A 20,561-nucleotide genomic window follows, 5' to 3' on the forward strand; every position below is an offset into this window, starting at 1 on the left:
CTGGTTGGCCACTGAGAGAACAGGATGCTGGACTAGATGGGCTACTGGCCTGATCCAGCAGGCTCTTCTTATGTTCTTATGTTCCAGTCATAAATCCAGTTGTCCACATTTCTGCATCAGTTTAATTAAAAAAAAAAAGTCCTCAGGAAACTTTAGCATTTTACAGCAAATTTCTCCTGATACTCATTTTTTAAAATTTGATCTTGCTTGATATGCACATTCTTGAAAGCAATTTCCCCTAATATAGTATATATAATTTATATGCTGTTTTCATTAATATATCCATTTTTATGCACACTTTCCCTCATATATACATTTTTGTGCACATTCTTTGGTTGGGAAACTGCATCACAAAATTCACAGAAGTGCAAATTTTGAAGGACGTGGTGCCCATTATTTTGAAAATTGTGAATTACGCAGCTTCACATTAAAATCCAAAGCAAAACTTATCCCCCATGTGCTGCAGAAGCAGAACATTAAGCAAAGATTGGAATAACGGAAAAGAAGGTGGTGATTTTTATTTTATTTTATTTTGAGGTATCCATGTTGTAAAATCCATGAAAGACAGTGATGAGAAAGGCTCAGCAGAGCAAAATAAACTAAAAAAATTTTTTGTGGCAACTAGCTACACACACACTAATCCAATATCTCCTGAGTCTTACAGTTACTCATCTAAACTCTTATTTCTTAAATATAAGTGTGTAGTCCTCATAACTGAAAGTGTATGGGGGCTGTTTCCATTGGAAAAAAATACCTTCTCTCTCTCTGTTTATAACAGACAATACATTATGACAGCTAATATGTCACAGCCTCTTAAAAGTGATACCTCTCACTCACACACACACACACAGGCCATATTCACAACATATACAGTATTTATTCCACTATTATTCAACTTTACTCATGGCTTCCCCCAAAGAATCCTGGGAAATGTAGTTTGTGAGGAGCACTGAGACCTGTTCCCCTCACAAAACTACAACTATCAGAGTAATTTAACAATCAGTCCCTCTTCCCAGAGAACTCCGGGAACTGTAGTTCTGTGAGGAGAATAGGAGCCTCCTAACAATTCTCACCACCGTTCACAAACTACACTTCCCAGGATTCTTTGAGGGAAGCCATGACTGTTTAAAGTGGAATGCATAATATGGTGTGAGTGTGGCCACTGTGAAGAACGTTGGAGAATGAAGGGGAAAAACAGGGTCCATTTTAGTGAGTTTTGATGGTTGTGTCTGGAAGGCTGGAAAGGTGTAAAGCAGGTATAGAAGGGGAAGCTCTGTCAAGGTGTTTGTTTATTTATTTATATCCCACTCTTCCTCCCAGCAGGAGCCCGGGGCAGCAATCAAAAGTGCTAAAAGCACTTTAAAACATCATAAAAACAGACCTTAAAATACATTAAAACAAAACAACTTTAAAAACATTTTTTTTAAAAGCTTTAAAGACATTTTTTTTAAAAAAAAGGTTTAAGAAAACATATTGTTTAAAAAAAAGTTTTTTAAATATATATATTAAAAATCAATTCCAACACAGACACAGACTGGGATAGGTCTCAATTTAAAAGGCTTGTTGAAAGAGGAAAGTTTAATAAATGTGAATTGACTGTTGGGTCCAAAGCCTCCCTTCCACGTGTTCCTTGAACACACTTTGAACATCTGATCAGGGATTACATTTCATTCTGTTAATCCAGTCCCAAATGTTTGAGCAGAGATAAGCGAATGATAGTCTGTAACCTGCTTCTGGTGAAATTAGGGGAAGGGACCACAGCTCATTGGTACAGCATCCGCTTTGCCTGCAGAAAGTCCCAGCTCCGATCCCTGGCATCTCCAGGTAGGGCTGGGTGTGTCACATGAAACCCCAGAGAGCTGCTGGCAGGCAGTGTAGACAATATTGAGCTAGACGGAACAATGTTCTGACAGTATAAGGCAGCTTTCAATGTTCCTACACACTGCAAGACATTGGCATGCTTTTTTTAAAAAAGACTGCATGAAGCTACACTGCTCTTGAAGAATAAGTCTGTTGTTGGCTATTAGCAATGAGAGGTAGGGGTGAGACCGCTATTCTCAAAGGCAGGATGTTTTTGAAAATAAGATGCTGAGGGCAAACAACAACGGAACCTTCAAGGATTTTTTATGAGGTGCAGAGACAGCTGGAATTTTGTGTGGCCTCTGACGGAAACAGAACCCTTGGCATAGTCTCCCCAAAAGTAAGTCCCATTGAATTCAGTGGGGCTTACTCCTAAGTAAGCAGAGGTAAGCAGGGTTAAGTTGTAGCTTTACTGGGCCTTTAGCCTGTTCCAGCATGGTTATTTCTATCTTACACTTCTAGAAGTGTGGAAGCATATCCAGCATATACAACACATATCACCAAACTGCTTACGCTCTTCAAATAGTTTAAATCACTTACTTGGCCTCACCACTAATTGTGTTCCTCTTCCAAAAATGACTTTGTAGTTGCCAGTATTCACACAGTAGGACTAGCTATTGCAAAAACCCAGCAGGTGTGTTTAGCCCTTGCAGGAAACTCAACCTGTACTTTCTCCCACTCTCCTCTGGGCAATTAACTTCCCTTATTATTCCCCTCAAAATACGCACACACTAGGTTCACAACAAGATTCACCAGGAGTCTATGCCATAGTGAAACGACACACATCTGGCGTGCCCAGAGATGACACTAGCAGGGTTTGATAGGGAACAGATCACAAACGAAGCAGACTTGTCCCTTACCTCTCCGGTGTCAATTAGACATCAGAGAGGCCATAGAATGGGTTGTCCACTCTCTTAGGAACATAGGAAGTTGCTTTATACCAAGTCTGACCTTTGCTCCATCTAGCTCAGAATTGTTGACGCCAAGGATGGGGAACTTGTGGGACTCCAGATATTGAGGGACTCCAGGTCTCATCAGTCCCCACCAGGGTGGCCAATGGTGAAGGATGATGGGAGCTGTAGTCCCAGAGGACCACCGCATCTCTGGTCTAAAATGACTGGCAGTGGCTCTCCCACAGTTCAGGAAGGAGGGCTCCCCTGTCCTTTCCGGAGATGCCGGGAACTGAGCCTGGAACCTTCTGTAGGCAAGGGAGATGTTCTACCACTGAGCTTTCCCAATCTCCCCAGAAGACGTGTGGCTCTGGGAATGTCCCCTGCCTGAAACTGTCCTTTCAATGGAGGGACCAGATCCAGTAGCAAAGTATGGAGGAAGGCAAGCTGCATAACCGGAAGGAGGGAGCTCTGTGCTGTCCCTAGAGTTCTCGTGCAGCATGAGTGAGGAGTCAGTAGCCCTCTAGATGTTGAACTGCAGCTCCCAACATCCCTGACCATTGGGTCAGCTGGTTGGGGCTGATGGGAGCTGGAGTCCAATGACATCTGGAGGGCCAAATGTTCCCTCTCCCTGAATGAGATGAACCTTCAGTCTGATCCAGAATGGACATTCTGAAATTATGCTTCTAATGGTTGGAGGGCAATCTAGCACAGATGGCACAGAAATGCCTGCTCATGTTTTTCATACATTTTAAATTACTTACTTGGCTTCACATGTAATCTTGTTCCTTTTCCAAAAGCGATTTTGTACCCTCCAGTATTCACACAGTCATACTGGCCTTAGCAAAAACCCAGCAGGTGTGTGTATGGCACTCTGTGGGTACTTCCTTTCTCGATAAGGTTCACCAGTTACATTGACTATTTCCTTTTTAAGTCTGAGGGCCACATTCCCTTATGGCCAACCTTCCAGAGGCTGCATGCCACTGGTGGGCAGGGCCAGAGGCAAGAAAGGAGCAAGAGTCAGAGGAGCAACAGATGTATACTAGATAGGGATGGGATCCGCATTTTGGTGCCGGTTTGATTTTCCCTCTATCGAACTTCCTTCCAGTACCACTTCATAAGGGATTAATGTTAGCTATTTGTGATAAATAATGATTTGGTATTTTTCCCACAAACGTGTTGATATTCTTTTAAATAGATTTTTTTTAAAATATTGATATTTTCTTCAAAATATCAATGTTTAATCAATGTTAATCCTACTCAGAGTAGATCCATTGTTATTACTGGACATGACTAAGTAATTTCAATGGGTCTACTCTGAGTAGGAATGCCACGGGACACAACCCATTATAAACAAAATAATTGAAAATACTGCTGCCGTTGTTGGTAGCCTAGCACAGGGAAGCAAGGAAAGGAAAGGGACAGGCAACAAATTCCTGCTGTTGTAAGATTTGAGGAATTGGGCAAATGAAGCCAGACTTGCAAGTAGGGATGGAATTATCACAATTTGCAAGTGGTCTTTTTAAGCCTCATGAAAATTCTTCACCATTTTAGTGCAAATTTATCCTAATAAGCACACTTTTGTACGCAGTTTTAATGTACACATTTTTGCTAGCAACGTCCCCTAATATGATGCATTTTTGTATGTTCTTTTCACAAATATATTCATTTTTATGCTCACATTCCCCTAATACATGCATTTCTATAAACGTTGCTTGTTTGGAGAACAGCATGACAAAATTTGGGTAAGCGCGAATTTTGAAGGATGGCTATGTTTCGGTTCTCGTATTATTTCAGAAAACGAGAATTTGATAACTTCACCTTTAAACGTGAACTGAATTGAATTTCTCGCCCATCCCTACTTGCAAGGTAGGATGTTCAACCTCTGCCCCCTGATCCAAATATCATCTTCTCCCTGCAGTGCACACAGTATTCCTACACTTCAACATAAACTAAAGAATTGCTATGTCTATCAAGTTTGATGAGAGAAAAGATGTGAGGATCATAAACCAAAATTATACGTCGCTATGGGATGTTATAGAAACGGCTGTTTGCCCACGCCCCCATGCGTCATTTGTGTGGGATGAAATGGGGAGGGGGGACAGGTTTGTGATCCATGGGGGTATCCTGATTTGCTGGATCTAACACAAAAAAAAGAGAAATGAAGGTCTGAAACTTACTTGCCAGTACAACCAGCTTAGTCCCACTTCCAAACATGAGTTTACTGTAGCCAGTGCCAGACCCACAGTGTTTTCTCCCTCAACAAAAATGTCCTCCCAGTTTCAGTGATGCCCATCTCAGCTTTCATTTTAAAACAATAATAGTGAGTCTGTAGCCCTCATGATGGAAACATGTGAACTATTCTTGTTGGAAATCTCAGGTCATAAATAACACTCATTTATTCTGTCTGGTGTCATAAGTATTAATCTGTCATTGCCTCTCAGAGGAAGGAAGATTCTGCTTAAAGAAAGAAGAATTGGAGGGAAGAGAAAGGGGGCAGATCCATTTTAGTTCGAATTGATGGTTGTGACTGAGAACATAGGAAGAGCTCTGCTGGATCAGCCCAATGGCCCATCTAGTCCAGTATCCTGTTATCTCAGTGGCCATCCAGATGTCTACGGAAAGCCCAAAAGCACGACCCGAGTACAACAGCATTCTACCCAGCAACTTGTGATTCCCAGCAACTGCTATTTCAGGGACATATTGCCTGTGACAACAATGTGCCTTACCAACTTACAGAATTCAAGGCATAGTTGTCTTTTACTTAATTCCCTTTGGGCAAAATGTTTACAATTCCAAATGATAACAAAATTATTGGGAGAATATTTGTAGCTGTCTGTCTATGCATCTATCTGAATTATCACCAGCAAATATTTTCTTCAGCCCTGTTGCACATACACCATTAAGAAAATGGCTAGGAATCTATTTCTGTTTTTAAAAGACAGCAGAGATGAAAGAGGAGTCCACATTCATGAAATGTTTTGCTTTCTGCAAACACAAACACAGTGTTTGTTCATTGTTCAGCGGGTGGATATGAAAGTGGGAACTGGCCCTTTAAAACAGTCTATAACATGAAGCCAAGCAATTGCCTCTTGGCAATTATGATGCAATTTCGCACAAGGGTTGTTCCCCCCCCCCCAGCCCAAGGAATATTTTTCTTTGGAGGAAAACTTCGCACTTTCTGAATTGACACCATTAGAACATAAGGTGAGCCCTATGGGGTCAGACCAATGGCCCATTTTGTCCAACATCTTGTTAGCCAGCTAGTAGCCAGCTACATGCCTCTGGGAAACTTCTATCTCTCTCACACACACAAAACCCTGAATCCCATGAAAATGTACAACAGTTGGAATGAGCAACCCCACCTTTTAAAATGTATAATGCAAGCAAGACAGAAAAGGAATGAATGAATTTTAGAAAAATGTAGTTGCTTTTAAGAAAACAAAACAAACTTACGGGGTAGGACAAGCAATCTCGTCCCAGAGCCAAAAGTCATCTTGTTTCCAAAACTATGCACAGTGATTTTCACTTTAGCGTAAACTAATACAATGCAATGTCTGTAACAGTGTGCGTATGGGAAAATACTTTGCACAAGAACAATTCTTCTGGCCCATATCAATGGTTATGCCTGCCTGCCCCTTCTATTCATCACCCTCTAAGCTAACACTGTAGAAGAGTGAGACATTATCCATGTCTTTCCATGGTTTTCAATACAATCTAATGCTGGAGGACACTGCCTGTCTGATTTGCAGCCCAGTTAATTCCTTAATCCGTGAACCAAACCCACTTTGAGTTTATTTACAGATCTGGAAAGCCATTATTAGAAACGGGATACTTGGCTAAATGAGCTGTGGTCTGTCTTCTGTCCCCCAAAGGCTATTTTTTTTAATTCCAGCAATCAGGGCTTATTATTAATAAAAGACCACAATTTGCATACAATGACAGGGTCAGAACAATTCCCATCTCCAAGGAAGAGTTGCTATTGGAAACCACACCCTGCTCACTGGGCCACCTGCAGTTGTCCTTAACTTTTAATTAAATGACCCTTTCTCCCTATTTGAACCCATCTCAGTTTTTGCTCAGTTTCTCATATTTTCCTAGTATTTCGTTCAGTTCTCTACATTTCCACATCAGCTTGCAATTTTTTTTTTAATCCTCATGAAAATTCATCAGCATTTCGGTGTGAATTTTGCCTAATATGCATACACACAGGAAGGTGTCTTGTTAGACCATCTAGCTCAGCGATTTCCACACTGGCTCTCCCAAGTTGCAGAGACAGAGCAATGAAAGCAAAGCAGATGGTCTACCACTGAGCTGTGGCTCCTGCAGAAGATTTCTACATGGACCACATTTTGGCCAGACAATGAAAGGTTAACATTTGCTCTTGGCGTGGGCGTCACCGGTAGTTAACCAAGTGCATTTAATGGCTACAAGAAACTTGCTTAAATGCTGCTGAGTGACTACTAGCTACTAAAAGCAGCTTCACTAGCTATGTTGTCTAAAGGAAGCACTTTGATCATCTCAAATGTAACTAGCAAGGAAGAAAGCTGAGTGGGACATAGGAAGCTGCCTTGTACTGTGTCAGACCATTGGTCCATTTAAATCCCTATTGTCCGCACTGACTGGCAGCAACTCTCAGGGGTTTCAGGCTGGGGATTGAACCTGCGACCTGCCGCATGCAAAGAGATGGTCCTCCACTGAGCCATGGCCCTTTCGCTGATGTGAACCTGAAGAACAGGTACCCACCTTAGGTGGGTTTTCAGCTAACTGGGATAAGGCAGGAGCTCCAAGGTGCAGCCACAGTCCCCTCCTGTATGCTGACAGCAGAAAGCACATTTATGTGAGATTTGATTCAGCCCTGTGCCAATCTAAAACTGAATCCATACTTTTTATCTCTCCCCTAACTCACATTTTTAAAAACCCAGATGCCACCATCACCTACCAGGAATCACCACCAGTCTTGTCCCAGCCCCAAAGGTGACTTTCCAGTTTGAGTTAATGTCACACAGTGATCCACCCAATGACAAAATCTAGGGGGAAAAGGGTCACATCCTCTCTGCTTATAGTAAAGAAGCCAGGTATTTCACCCCCGAGAAGCCACATACAAAAGCTCCATTGGAATGAAAGCTCAAAATTCACAAGCTTGTGGATCTTATCACATTTAATGAGTATGATATTATTTCAGTAAACTTACTTGGCAATACGACCAGCCTTGTACCAGACCCAAAGGTAGTTTTGTAGCCTGTGGCTTGTCACAGTGATACATTCCCTAACAAAAAAACCTCATCCGCTCACGATATTGCCAATTTCATTTTCTCTCGATTTTTAGTTTGTTTCCCATACTTTAGTTCAGCTCACTTCATTTCTGCAGCAGTTTGGGATTTTTTTTAAAAAAGTCTCCTAATACACATATTTTTAAAATATACAAACTTTTCGTCTGCTCCAATCCAACAGGCATTTCTTACATGGTTATCTTGGGCCTCATTTGCACTACACATTTAAAGCAGTTTCATACCACTTTAAACAGTTATGGCTCCCCCCCCGCCAAAACAATATCTGGGAACTGTAGTTTGTTATGTTTGCTGAGCTTTGTTAAGAGATCCCTATTTCCTTCCCAGAGCTACAATTCCCAGAGTTTCCTAGAAAGAGGGATTAATTGTTAAACATTCTGGGAACTGTAGCTCTGAGAGGGGAATAGGGATCTCCTAACAACTCTCAGCAAAGAGACACAATTAAGGCTGTGGGCACACTAGTTACCTACTGCACAGCATTTCCATTGGCCATACCTGGAGGGGGAACGGGTTGATCTGCCGATCAGTTGGAAAATCTGAAGCTGAGTTTTTTAAAAAGGCACACTCGAGCTGATCCCACCAGGTTTTGCAGTAAAAAGGGGCAGGATTTGACTAGCGCAGTGTGCCCCTGTTTTCAGAAAAGAGAGGTGGAGATGCACTGGAACTGGCAGAACAGCGAGTGTGTTTCTCCCCTTAGCCAGGGTGAAATACATCAAAATACAACACCTGAATAAGGAATGGCGGGTTAAATTTATTTATTTATTTACAGTATTTATTTATTAAATTTATATCCTGCCCTTACTCCAAGAAGGAGCCCAGGGTGGCAAACTAAAAACCACTCTAAAACATCGTAAAAACATATTAAAACAAAACATCTTTTAAAAGATTTTTTTAAAAAAGCTTTAAAAACCTCTAAAAAAGTAATTCCAACACAGACGCAGACTGTCTTTCGGTTGGAGATTGTAAGCTCTCTGGGGCAGAAACTGTCATTCCAATTTTAAGTACAGCCTCTAACCCACTAACTAACTAGGAATAGAACAGCAGAGTCCCAGTGCACAGCGATGTGCAGGTCTTCATATATGCATGAGTGAGAGGCCTAAAGGAATAAGATGAAACAAAATGTTTGGGGAGGAGAAAGGATAAATAAAGTGTTTGGGAAGAGACATGGGGCAAAGTACAATCCCAGAAGAGATATTCAGGACTGAAACTTACTTGGTGTTACAAGCAGTCTAGTGCCACTTCCAAAGACTGGCTTAGCAAAGCTTGTGCCAGACACACAGTGTTACATGCCCTGACAAGTACTAAGGCACAAAGAGAATGGTGTTCAAGGTCCGTCTGCATTCCAAGGCTAAGTGGGCTGCAATGCTGTGAAATGGCAAACAATGATGCCCCTTTCCTCCTATTTACAAGCACCCTTATCAAAGGAGCACATCCGTAAGGAAGAAACATGATAGTTACAGGGATTCACCCTCAATGGTCCCTTTAGCAAACATCAACATGTCTGCATTTCTATTGCCACAGTGACTTGAAGACTGGTTGCTCTCCTATGCCCATCTTGGATAAGATGAAGACCAAGTATTTGGGGGTATATTTTTGGGAGGGTGCACATGTGTGGGAAGGAATCCTGAGATGCTCTATCTTGCAGAATGGGAGGAATGAAGAGCTGAAATTTACTTAGAGTCACCACCAGTCTAGCTCCACTTCCTAAAGTTATCTTGCCGACATTCACCTTCAGAATGGTCCCTTTACCAAAGATCAGTGTATCTGTTTCTATTCCCACAGTGAAATGAAGGCCCTCAACAACTTTCTTTAGCATTTTCTCATCCCAAACTGCCTTTGTCTTTTAAAGACCAGTTCTAAAGCACGACCGGAAATGCTGTCCCATGGACATTCAGATTTCAAGGTATACTTCCAACCACACATTATCAGGGTTCATTTCCAATTGTACTAGTAGCTGCAGGAGCTAGGAAAGCAGGAAGGTGCATTATAATGAGTCAGGACATTGGTCCATCTAACTCAGTATCATCGACACTGACTGGCAACAGCTCTGAAGGGTTTCAGACGGGACATTCCAAAACTTACCCAGAAAGGCCAGGGATTGAACTTGGAACCTTCTGCATGCAAAGCAGATGTTCTACCACTGAGCTACGAACATTGTAGTAGATGTTTAGGTGTATAATATCATGGTCAGGCATCATAAGATTAAAATGTTCTGTTTGGTGTAGCTAATATCTCAGCATATTTATTTGATGAGGATTTATGGCTACAAGAGATTTGCTAAAATGCTGGCTCATGGCCACTAGCTACTAAAATCAATCTCACTAGAAACAAGGTGTGACTTGGTAATTTTGAATGTAACTTCCAAAGAAGAGCATTGAGTGGGGCTCTAAGGGTGGGCTGATTTTTTTTGGGGGGGGAACTGATACTTCGCTGACAGATGCTCTTGGAGGTTGCTGACTCATAGGGTCGCCATAAGTCGTAATCAACCTGAAGGCACATAACAACAACAACAGGCATCATAACACTAAAATGTGCTGTTTGGTGTAACTAATATCTCAGTACATTTATTTGATGGAGATTTATGGCTACAAGAGATTTGCTAAAATGCTGGGTTGTGGCCACTAGCTACTAAAAGCAACCTCAGTAGTATAATGGAGTGTTACATTTTGAATGTAACTTGCAAAGAAGAGCATTGAGTGGGGCTGTAAGGGTGTGCTGATATTTTGTTGGGGGGAACTAATAATTCTTTATAGACTAGCACTATCTGCCTGGTTGATCTCCTATGCCTGACTTGGATAAGATGAACATCAAGTATTTTTTTGGAGGGGGTGCACTTGTGTGGGAGGGAATCCTGAGCTTCTTTATCTTGCAGAATAGGAGAAATAAAGAGCTGAAACGTACTTGGAGTCACAACCAGTCTGGTTCCGCTTCCAAAAGTTATCTTGTCACCATACGTTGTACCCACAGTGTTTCCTGCCTTGACAAAAAACGTCCAAGGTAGGAGAAGGCTGACACAAGAATGAAACTAAGGGGGAATGATAATACTCTCAAATTTTAGTTAGTAGTGCTCTGCAGGCCCCCCCCAGTACAATCCAGGACAACCTGGACCCTCCCTAATCTGGGCCCTGAACTGAATTGAGAGCCTTGCATAGCCCTAATTGTTCAATAAGAGTTTTCAGGTTCAATTTAAAATGTAATTGAAGAGGGGGGGGTGAGAACAAGACACAGGCAGGAACTGTTGCCCATGTCTCCACCTGATCACATGTTTAATCAGAACAGGGGAGAGGCTTTGCCTGCGTCTCCTCTCCACCCCCTACCTCACTACTATCCACATGTTTAACTATTAACTTGTGGTTGCCTGACCACCACTCCTGTGGGCAGCCCAGATGGCTCCAGGTGAACCTGACCTGGGGAGATCTGGGATGCCTTAACTCACTCCAGGAAAATCCTGGATTGACCCAAAAGGACCCAATTCAGATAAGAATCTGGAATTTTTCTCATGCCAGTGCACCTCTCTCTTAGATACCCCTGCCAAATAATCCCTTGCAAACACACCCTTTTGCTTCTCAGCACAAGAAACCTAAGCAGTGGAATTCCCCCATTAAAAGAAAATACATATTTCTCCCTATTTATCATCAATTTAAACGCTGGTATTGAAAACAGTCTGGACTTCCTTAAGCATCTAGGCAGCCACTGTTAGGAACAGAATGCTGGAATACACTTGACCTTGGTCTGAACTGGTAAATCAACAATGCTCCTCTTATGATCAAGTTTAGCATTCAGAGGCTAAAGCATCTTTTTCTTTCTCCTGCATCCATGATGCATCTAGTCCACCTTTTTTAAAAAAAACTCCCCCAACCCAAAGGTAGCCAACGACACTTTGGTGATGGAGCAAGAATATAAAAAGGTGCCCACATTGTTGCAGAAATGCAATAAGAAATTGAACAATTTATGGGATTTTGTCCTTTAATAGCACTCCACAATCAGAAGAAAAGAAAAAAGAATAATGAAAAAGGCATTCTGGCTGCAATTACATGTGAAGAATCATGGCAACAAAGCAAAACTTACTAGGCTGGACAGTCAATCTTGTACCCGATCCAAAGGTGACTTTGTAGTTGTTAGTGCTCACAGCAATACAGCCCCTTACAAAAACCCATCTGCTCTCACCATTGCCATTGACCTAGAGCCATTGACTTTTGAATCTCTTGTGACAGATGTGTATATGTGTGTTCTGTATGCACACTGGCAACCTCCATGCATGCATATGGAATTCCGGATTGGGTCCACAATACCTGATGGAACGCCTCTCCCGACATGAACCCACCCGTACACTATGCTCAACCTCAAAGGCCCACCTCCAGGTGCCTACTCCGAGGGAAGCTCGGAGGATGGCAACAAGGGAGAGAGCTTTCTCAGTGGTGGCCCCCAAATTATGGAATGATCTCGCCTGGTGCCAACACTTATCTTTTCAGTGCCAGGTCAAGACTTTCCTCTTCTCCCAGGCATTTTAGCATGTGTTTTTTAAATTGTTTTTTTAAGTGTTATTAAATTTTTAATGTTTTTAATTGTTGTAAACTGCCCAGAGAGCTTCGGCTATGGGGTGGTATACAAATGTAATAAATAATAATAATAAGAAGAAGAACAGTGGGCCATCTAGACCAGCATCCTGTTCTCACGTTGGCCAACCAGATGTCCCTATGGGGATTTTTCAAGCATGACAGCACTGTCTCCACTTGTGATTCCCAGAAATGGGTATTCAGAAGCATACTGTCTCCAACAATGGAAGAAGAATATAGCCATCATGGCCTTCATTAATTAGTCTAACTCTCTTATTGTACTGTAGCAAGTGGGCAGGATAATGTTAGACGAAGAGTATGTAGGAAGAGGTTGCAGGATGATATCCCAATTCTTCATGCCTCATATATGGAAAGAAATAAAGGAGTGGAACTTACTTGCTGTTACAAACAATCTGGTGCCACTTCCAAAAGTTAGCTTACTGATGCTGCTAGAAGACCCACAGTGTTTCCTGCCCTGACAAAAAATATATGAGGGTGCAAGGACGATGTTGAGGACACAGCAGAACAAAGATAAGAAGGGATGGGGAGGCAACATAAGATTAAAATTTTCTCTTGGCTTTGGTGTAACTAGTAATTAATTAATGGACACTGGTGGCAACCAGAGACTTGCTTAAATGTTGGCTGGTGGCTACTAGCTACCAAAAGCAACCTACCTAAAGAAAACGCTTTGACAACGTTGACTACTGCTAGAAAGGGAAAGAGAAGAATGGAGCTTCAAGGGTATCCTGATGCTTTGGGGGGGGCTATTTATTCTGTTCCCAGTAGAGAATGCCACAGTGGGGTTTAGGTGCTTACCTAACCTCCCAGCAGGTGAGTCGCTGCTGCTTACTGGGATGGGAAGAGGGAAGGCGGTGAAGAGGCTGGGGCAGGGGAAATGCATTGGCTGAGCCCCTCTGGTGCTCCTGCCTCTGAGTTCTCCCAGCAGCCTCACCCCTTACCTTCTCCCTCCTGGAAAGCCGTGGAGACACACCTGTTGGGAGGTCAGGTAAGTGCTTCCACTCCACTACACCATCCACTATTGATTGTCTCTTATAAAGAAAAAGGCTGGCTTTGCTTTTATTTAAACGTTATGTATCACATTTTTAATATGGTGGCGTTTGCAAGCTATCCTGGGAATATGTATGGATGGGCACCTACTGTATATACGTTTAATATATAAATAAATAAACAGCCTGAAAACCAATCTTATGTTCATATGATCAACATTGCTCTTGTTATATTGTCAGAATGGTAGGATAACAGGGTGAGATCTATTTCGTTCTCAGACTAGACACCCCACAGTGATCACATCATCCATGGCTACTCACTCCAATGGTTATGTTCCATCTGCACTGCCCCACAATATCTGTTGCTGAAAAGCACAAGTGGGGAGAGCATTCTTGCACCCAGGTTCTGCTTGCAGGTTTCCCTAGGAATCTGCTTCGGCTCTGTGAGAACAGGATGCTGGACTAGAAGGGCCTTTGGACATCCAACCGGGCTCAACTTAGGTTTGCGTTTACAGGGGCCATTAACTATTAATTGCATAATATTTCAAGCTCCATTTGTTTAATCCACCACAGAAATACGACACTTACTGGGGTTCACCCTCAGAATGGTTCCTTTACCAAAGATCAGCTTTCTTGCATCTGTATACCCACAGTGATTCAAAGCCCTTCAAAAATGATCTCTGACTACCTTATAGTCTCAGGGATCGCATCTGCAACAATAGCTGAAACAAAATGCTACATACCTTCAGCATTGAATGAAATGTTCTAACTTCAGAATCCATCACAAGTAAAAATGTCCCTCCAAACGTCACATTCTAAATTTGCGGGAAGGGGATCTCTCTCTCTCTCTCTCTCTCTCTCTCTCTCTCTCTCTCTCTCTCTCTCCCCCCCCTCCAATATTCACATGGAATTTCAGAATTTGAAATCTTCACACTCAAACAAGATATATACAAGCGTGAGTGAGAATTTCTCCACCACCAAGATTTCTTTTGTTCTGACAATCATGAAATCTCCCCCCAGCATGAACATTGGAAGCTGCCTGGGTCAGACAACTGGTCCCTTTAGCTCAGCATTGACTGCACTGACTCTCCAGAGGTCCAGACAGGGAGTGTCTCAAAGCATTACTGGAGATGCCACTGGGGATTGAACCTGGGCCCTTCTGCATGCAAAGCAGATGCTCTGCTATTGAGCTATGGCCCTTCCAAGTTAAGCACTATTTAGGGCAATCCTAGCGCCACTTCAGCATCCTTGTTTCAAAGAGAATAAAGTTTAGTGGCAGACTCACTCCCATCTTTCCAGCCCCATACATTCATTTCCTCTCTAGGTCTTCCCGAACAACAACAACAAACGAGAACAATAACAATACATGGTCATCTTCAGATTGTCAATATTTTTGCAGGAGGGATTCAAGAGCTTATTGGGAATTTGTGTGGGTTAAAGCCCCCTGTCACAACAAATCCACTTTTTAAAACAAGTGATGGGAAGATGCACTAACAAGTGGGGGATGAACCCATGATTAACCGGAAGGTGCCCAACAACTGTGCAACCCAGTCAGCCTGAATGCAGATTGAAGGCTCATTGTTGTAGAACCTCACTGCAAACAAATCCATAAAGACCGGGCATAGTCTAACCTCCACATAAGCTTTCTGCAAGCAAGTCAGGATGAATGCTCAATAAAGAGGTCATCTGGATGAGCCCCTTCTCAGCCACGATACTTACTGGGTGTGACGAGAAGCCTGGAGCCATCACCAAAGAGGAGTTTGCGACCACTTCCAGTATTCACACAGTGACTTAGACTAAGACGAAAACTCCAGCCATGGTGCCAGAAACTGGTATATTGGGCACTTCTCACACAGAAAGAAAACCTCAGGATTGCAATCATGGAACCAGCAATCCAGAACAAAGCCCAGTACACATCTACACTTCTGCAAGCAGACCCCATTCATGCTAATGGAGGGAGGACATCAGGAATGTAGATAAGGAGAGGGCAGGTTGTGTAGTTGGAAGCAGGGAGCTCTGTGTGGCCCTTACCACACAGTGGGGAACTTGTGCTCAGAACAGAAGTCACGTCTGCAGCAACTGCAGAAATGCAAAAAAGAGCTAAGGTTTTTTCCCCAGTAGGAACAACATGCACAATTTCAATCCAGAGGACTAGAGACTTACTTTAAGAAATGAAAGTTGAAATGCATGTGCTAAAGTTATATACCTATGACAGGTCGTATATGCAAAGGTACTTTGCATAAGAGCAACATTTGTTGGCTTACAACATTTGTTGGTTGAGTACCCTTTGGCCCTTCAGCTGTTGCTGAACTACAACTCCCAACATTCCTGGTCATTGGCCATGCTTGCTGGGGCTGATGGGAGTTGTAGTTCAGCAACATCTGGAAAGTCCAAGGTTCCCCATACCTGGCTTAGAAAAATGGTTCCTCTTGGCCATAGACCAGGGACGGAGAATCTGTGGGCCCCCAGATGTTATTGGACTCCAACTCTCATCACCCATAGCCACCAGAGCCAGGCTGTCGGGAGTGATGAGAGTGGTAGCACAACAACATCAGAAAAGCGTAGATTCCCTACCTGTCCCACTGTTCATTCTGTGGTCCTGCGCTTAACACCATGGAACCCAAACAGTGAGGCAGAGGGAACAATTTTTATCCATCTGCTGGCACCATTTGCAACTGTCTATGGTTGGAGGACAACCCCTGTCCCATTTGCAATCCAAGGAGGCTCGGGGAGTCCTAGAGTCCTAGAGTAGTAGAGTGGAAGGGGCCTATAGCACCACCGAGTCCAACCCCCTGCTGAATAAGACTAAAACCAGGAAACTGCCATACTCCAAGTCAGTCCATTGATCCATCTAGCTCAATATCGTCCACACTGACTGGTAACAGCTGTCCAGAGTTTTAGATACGGGATATTCCGTGGCCTACCTCAAGATGCAAAGGACTGAAACTGGGACTTTTTGCGTGCAAAACAGATGTTCTACCCCTGACCTGTGGCCATTCCATTGATGTGAACCTGGAGAACAGTCAGTTCCCCATCTTAGGTGGGTTTTCAACCAACAGGGATAAGGCAAAGGCTAGGAGGGACAGCCAAGACACCACGTTTATATAACCCCCTGCTGCATGCTATTAGCAGAAACCGCATCTGAAACTGAATGCACACGTTTTTATGTAACTCAGGTTTGAAAACTGAGATGGCACCATCACCTACCAGGAACTACCAACACTCGTGTCCCAGCCCCAAAGGTGACTTTCCTGATTGACGCAGATGCCACACAGTGATCCACTCAATGATAAAAACTAGAAAAAGGTCACATCCTTTTTGCGTGAAGCCAGGAATGTACCGTTCTAGGACCTACATACAGAAGCTCCATTGGAATGAAAGCTGAGAATGCAGGCAAGATAAGATAGTCCAGAGGAGCACAGAAAGCTGTCATAAGTCAGACTATTGATTCATCTAGCTCAGTACTGTCTACACTGACTGGCAGCAGGGATTTAGACAGGGGTCATTCCCAACCCTATCTGGAGATTTCTACATGTATGTTGTTGTGGTCAGGCAATGTAGGATTGCTCTTGGCTTTGGTGTAACTTGTAGCTGAACTTGTTCATGGGCATTGATGGCTACAAGACACTTGCTTAAATGATGGCTGGTGGCTACTAGCTACAAAAAAAACAACCTCCCCTGAAGGAAGCACTTTGACAGTTCTGAATGCGACTAGCAAGAGAGAATGCTGAGCGGGGCTCTAAGGGCATACTGATGCTTTGGGGGAACTGAGGTTGCTTTACAGACTACCACTGTCAGCATGGATATACTCCTGTGTTCAGTTTGGATGAGATAAAGACCACGTATTTGGGGGGTGCAAATCTGCGGGAGGGAATCCTAAGCTCCCTTTCCAAGAAAAATGGAAGAAATTAAGTCCTGAAACTTACTTGGAATCACAACCAGTTTAGTTCCACTTCCCAGTGTTATTTTGTTAACACCAATGCCATTCCCACAGTGTTTCCTGCCTTGACAAAAATGGCTCAGGGTACCAGGAGAATGCGCTACCACTGAGCTACAGCCTACCTTCTTGTGCAACTTATCAAATGCATTGAGGCACGATATTAATTCAGTAAACTTACTTGGCAGTACAATCAGCCTTGAACCAGACCCAAAAGTCAGTTTTGAACCTGTGCTTGTTCACAGTGATACATGCCTTAACAAAAAATCCCATCGGCTCACAATATTGCCAGTAAGGATGGCTGACAATTTTGCTTCAGTTTGCATTTCAAGCTGAATTTATTGAATTCACACTTGCCAAAACAGTACGAGAGCGGAAACATAGCCATCCTTCCAAATGTGCACTTACTCAAATTTTCTGATGCAGTTTACAAAAATGCATACATTAGGGGAAAGTGTGCATTAAATGAATAAATGAGTGACAATAACATGCAAAAATGCCTTACATGACAAGAGATAGCTTGCAAAAATGTGTACCTAAGTCAAAACTTCCTACCAAGGTGTGTTTATTTTGAGAAATTCACACTAAAATGCTGGAGAGTTTTAATGAAGTTTTTTTAAAAGGGAGAAAGCTGAGTGGGACACAGGAAGTTGCCTTGCACTGTGTCAGACCATCACTCCATTTAGATCACCATTGTCTGCACTGACTGGCAGCAACTCTCAGGGGTTTCACTAACTGGCAGCTGCTCTCCAGCTGACTGAACCAGGGACCTGCTGCATGCAAAGAGATGGTCCTCCACTGAGCCATGGCCCTTTTGCTGATGTGAGCCCGAAGAACAGGTACCCACCTTAGGTGGGTTTTCAGCTAACTGGGATAAGGCAAGAGATCCAAGGGGCAGCCACAGTCTCCTGCTCTCTGCCGACAGCAGAAAGCACACGTATGTGAGATTTGATTCAGCCCTGTGCCAATCTAAAACTGAATCCATACTTCTTTTTTCTCCTATAACTCACATTAAAAAACAACCCCAGATGCCGCCATCACCTACCAGGAATCACCACCAGTCTTGTCCCAGCCCCAAAGGTGACTTTTGAGTTAATGTCACACAGTGATCCACCCAATGACAAAATCTGGATAAAAAAGGGTCACATCCTCTCTGCTTATAGTAAAGAAGACAGGGATTTCACCCTCGAGAAGCCACATGCAAAAACTCCCTTGGAATGAAAAAGCTGAACATTCACAAGCTCGTGGATCTTATCACATTTAATGAGGTATGATATTATTTCAGTAAACTTACTTGGCAATACGACCAGCCTTGTACCAGACCCAAAGGTAGTTTTGTAGCCTGTGTTTGTTCACAGTGATACATTCCCTAACAAAAAACCTCATCTGCTCACAATATTGCCAATTTCATTTTCTCTCAATTTTTAATTTGTTTCCCAATCCTCAGTTCAGTTCACTTCATTTCTGCAGTAGTTTGGGATTATAGTCTCAGGAATCCGATCTGCAACAATAGCTGAAACAGAATTCTACATACCTTCAGCATTTGGTGAAATGTTCTAACTTCAGAATCCATGACGAGTAAACCTGGAAAATGTCCCTCCAAACATCGCATTCCAAATTTGGGGGAGGGGGATCTCTCTCTCTCTCTCTCTCTCTCTCTCTCTCCACCCCCCTCCAATATTCACATGGAATTTCAGAATTTGAAATCTTCACACTCGAACATGGCATATACACGCGTGAGTGAGAATTTCACCACCACCAAGATTTCTTTTGTTCTGACAATCATGAAATCTCCCCCCAGCATGATCCAGCAAAGTTAGGAACATTGGAAGCTCTGACTCTCCAGGGGTCCAGACAGGGAGTGTCTCCCAGCATTACTGGAGATGCCACTGGGGATTGAACCTGGGCCCTTCTGCATGCAGAGCAGATGCTCTGCCACTGAGCTATGGCCCTTCCAAGTTAAGCACTATTTAGGGCAATCCTAGCGCCACTTCAGCATCCTTATTTCAAAGAGAATAAAGTTTAGTGGCAAACTCATTCCCATCTCTCCAGCCCCATACATTCATTTCCTCTCTAGGTCTTCCCTACTACTACTACTACTACTACTACTACTACTACTACTAATAATAATAATAATAATAATAATAATAATAATAATAATAATAATCCATAGTCCTCTTCAGATTGTCAATATTTTTACAGGAGGGATTCAAGAGCTTACTGGGAATTTAGATTTGTGTAATTAAAGTGTGTTAAAGCCCCCTGTCACAACAAATCTACTTTTTAAAACAAGTGATGGGAAAATGCACTAAAAAGTGTGGGATGGACCAATGATTAACCAGAAGGTGCCCAACAAATGCCACCATCACCTACCAGGAATCACCACCAGTCTTGTCCCAGCCCCAAAGGTGACTTTCCAGTTTGAGGTAGATGTCACACAGTGATCCACCCAATGACAAAATCTAGGGGGGGAAGGGTCACATCCTCTCTGCTTATAGTAAAGAAGCCAGGAATTTCACCTTCTAGAAGCCACATACACATACTCAATTGGAATGAAAGCTGAAAATTCACAAGCTCATGGATCTTATCACATTTAGTGAAGTATGATATTATTTCAGTAAACTTACTTGGCAATACGACCAGCCTTGTACCAGCCCCAAAGGTAATTTTGTAGCCTGCGTTTGTTCACAGTGACACATCCCTTAACAAAAAAGCCTCATCCGCTCACAATATTGCCAATTTCATTTTCTCTCAATTTTTAGTTTGTTTCCCAATCCTCAGTTCAGTTCATTTCTGCAGCAGTTTGGGATTATTATTTTTAAAAATCTCCTAATACAGGAGATTTTAAAAAATCTCCTAATGTTCAAAGTTTTGTCTGCTATTTTCCATCCCTGCACTGATCCAACAGGCATTTCTTACATGCTTTTATCTTGGGCCTTGTCTGCATTATTTGAGAATGAAGCTGAGAATGGAGAGGACCATGTATGACATCTTCAGCTTCTTGGAGGAAAGCTGGGTTA

The 20,561-nt window shown here is 42.8% G+C and overlaps 1 protein-coding gene across 1 annotated transcript in view; it reads right to left on the reverse strand.

Moving 5' to 3' along the window:
* LOC133366938 (uncharacterized) overlaps positions 1-20,561 on the reverse strand; it is a 122,430-nt gene that overhangs the window by 38,942 nt on the left and 62,927 nt on the right. Inside the window, exon 7 of the mRNA XM_061590487.1 lies at positions 46-62. Within this exon, the coding sequence (XP_061446471.1) occupies positions 46-62 (17 nt within the window). The remainder of the gene's footprint in view (positions 1-45; positions 63-20,561) is intronic.

The sequence above is a fragment of the Rhineura floridana genome, chromosome 11 (assembly GCF_030035675.1).
Source record: "Rhineura floridana isolate rRhiFlo1 chromosome 11, rRhiFlo1.hap2, whole genome shotgun sequence".
NCBI classification, from domain to species: Eukaryota; Metazoa; Chordata; class Lepidosauria; order Squamata; family Rhineuridae; genus Rhineura; species Rhineura floridana.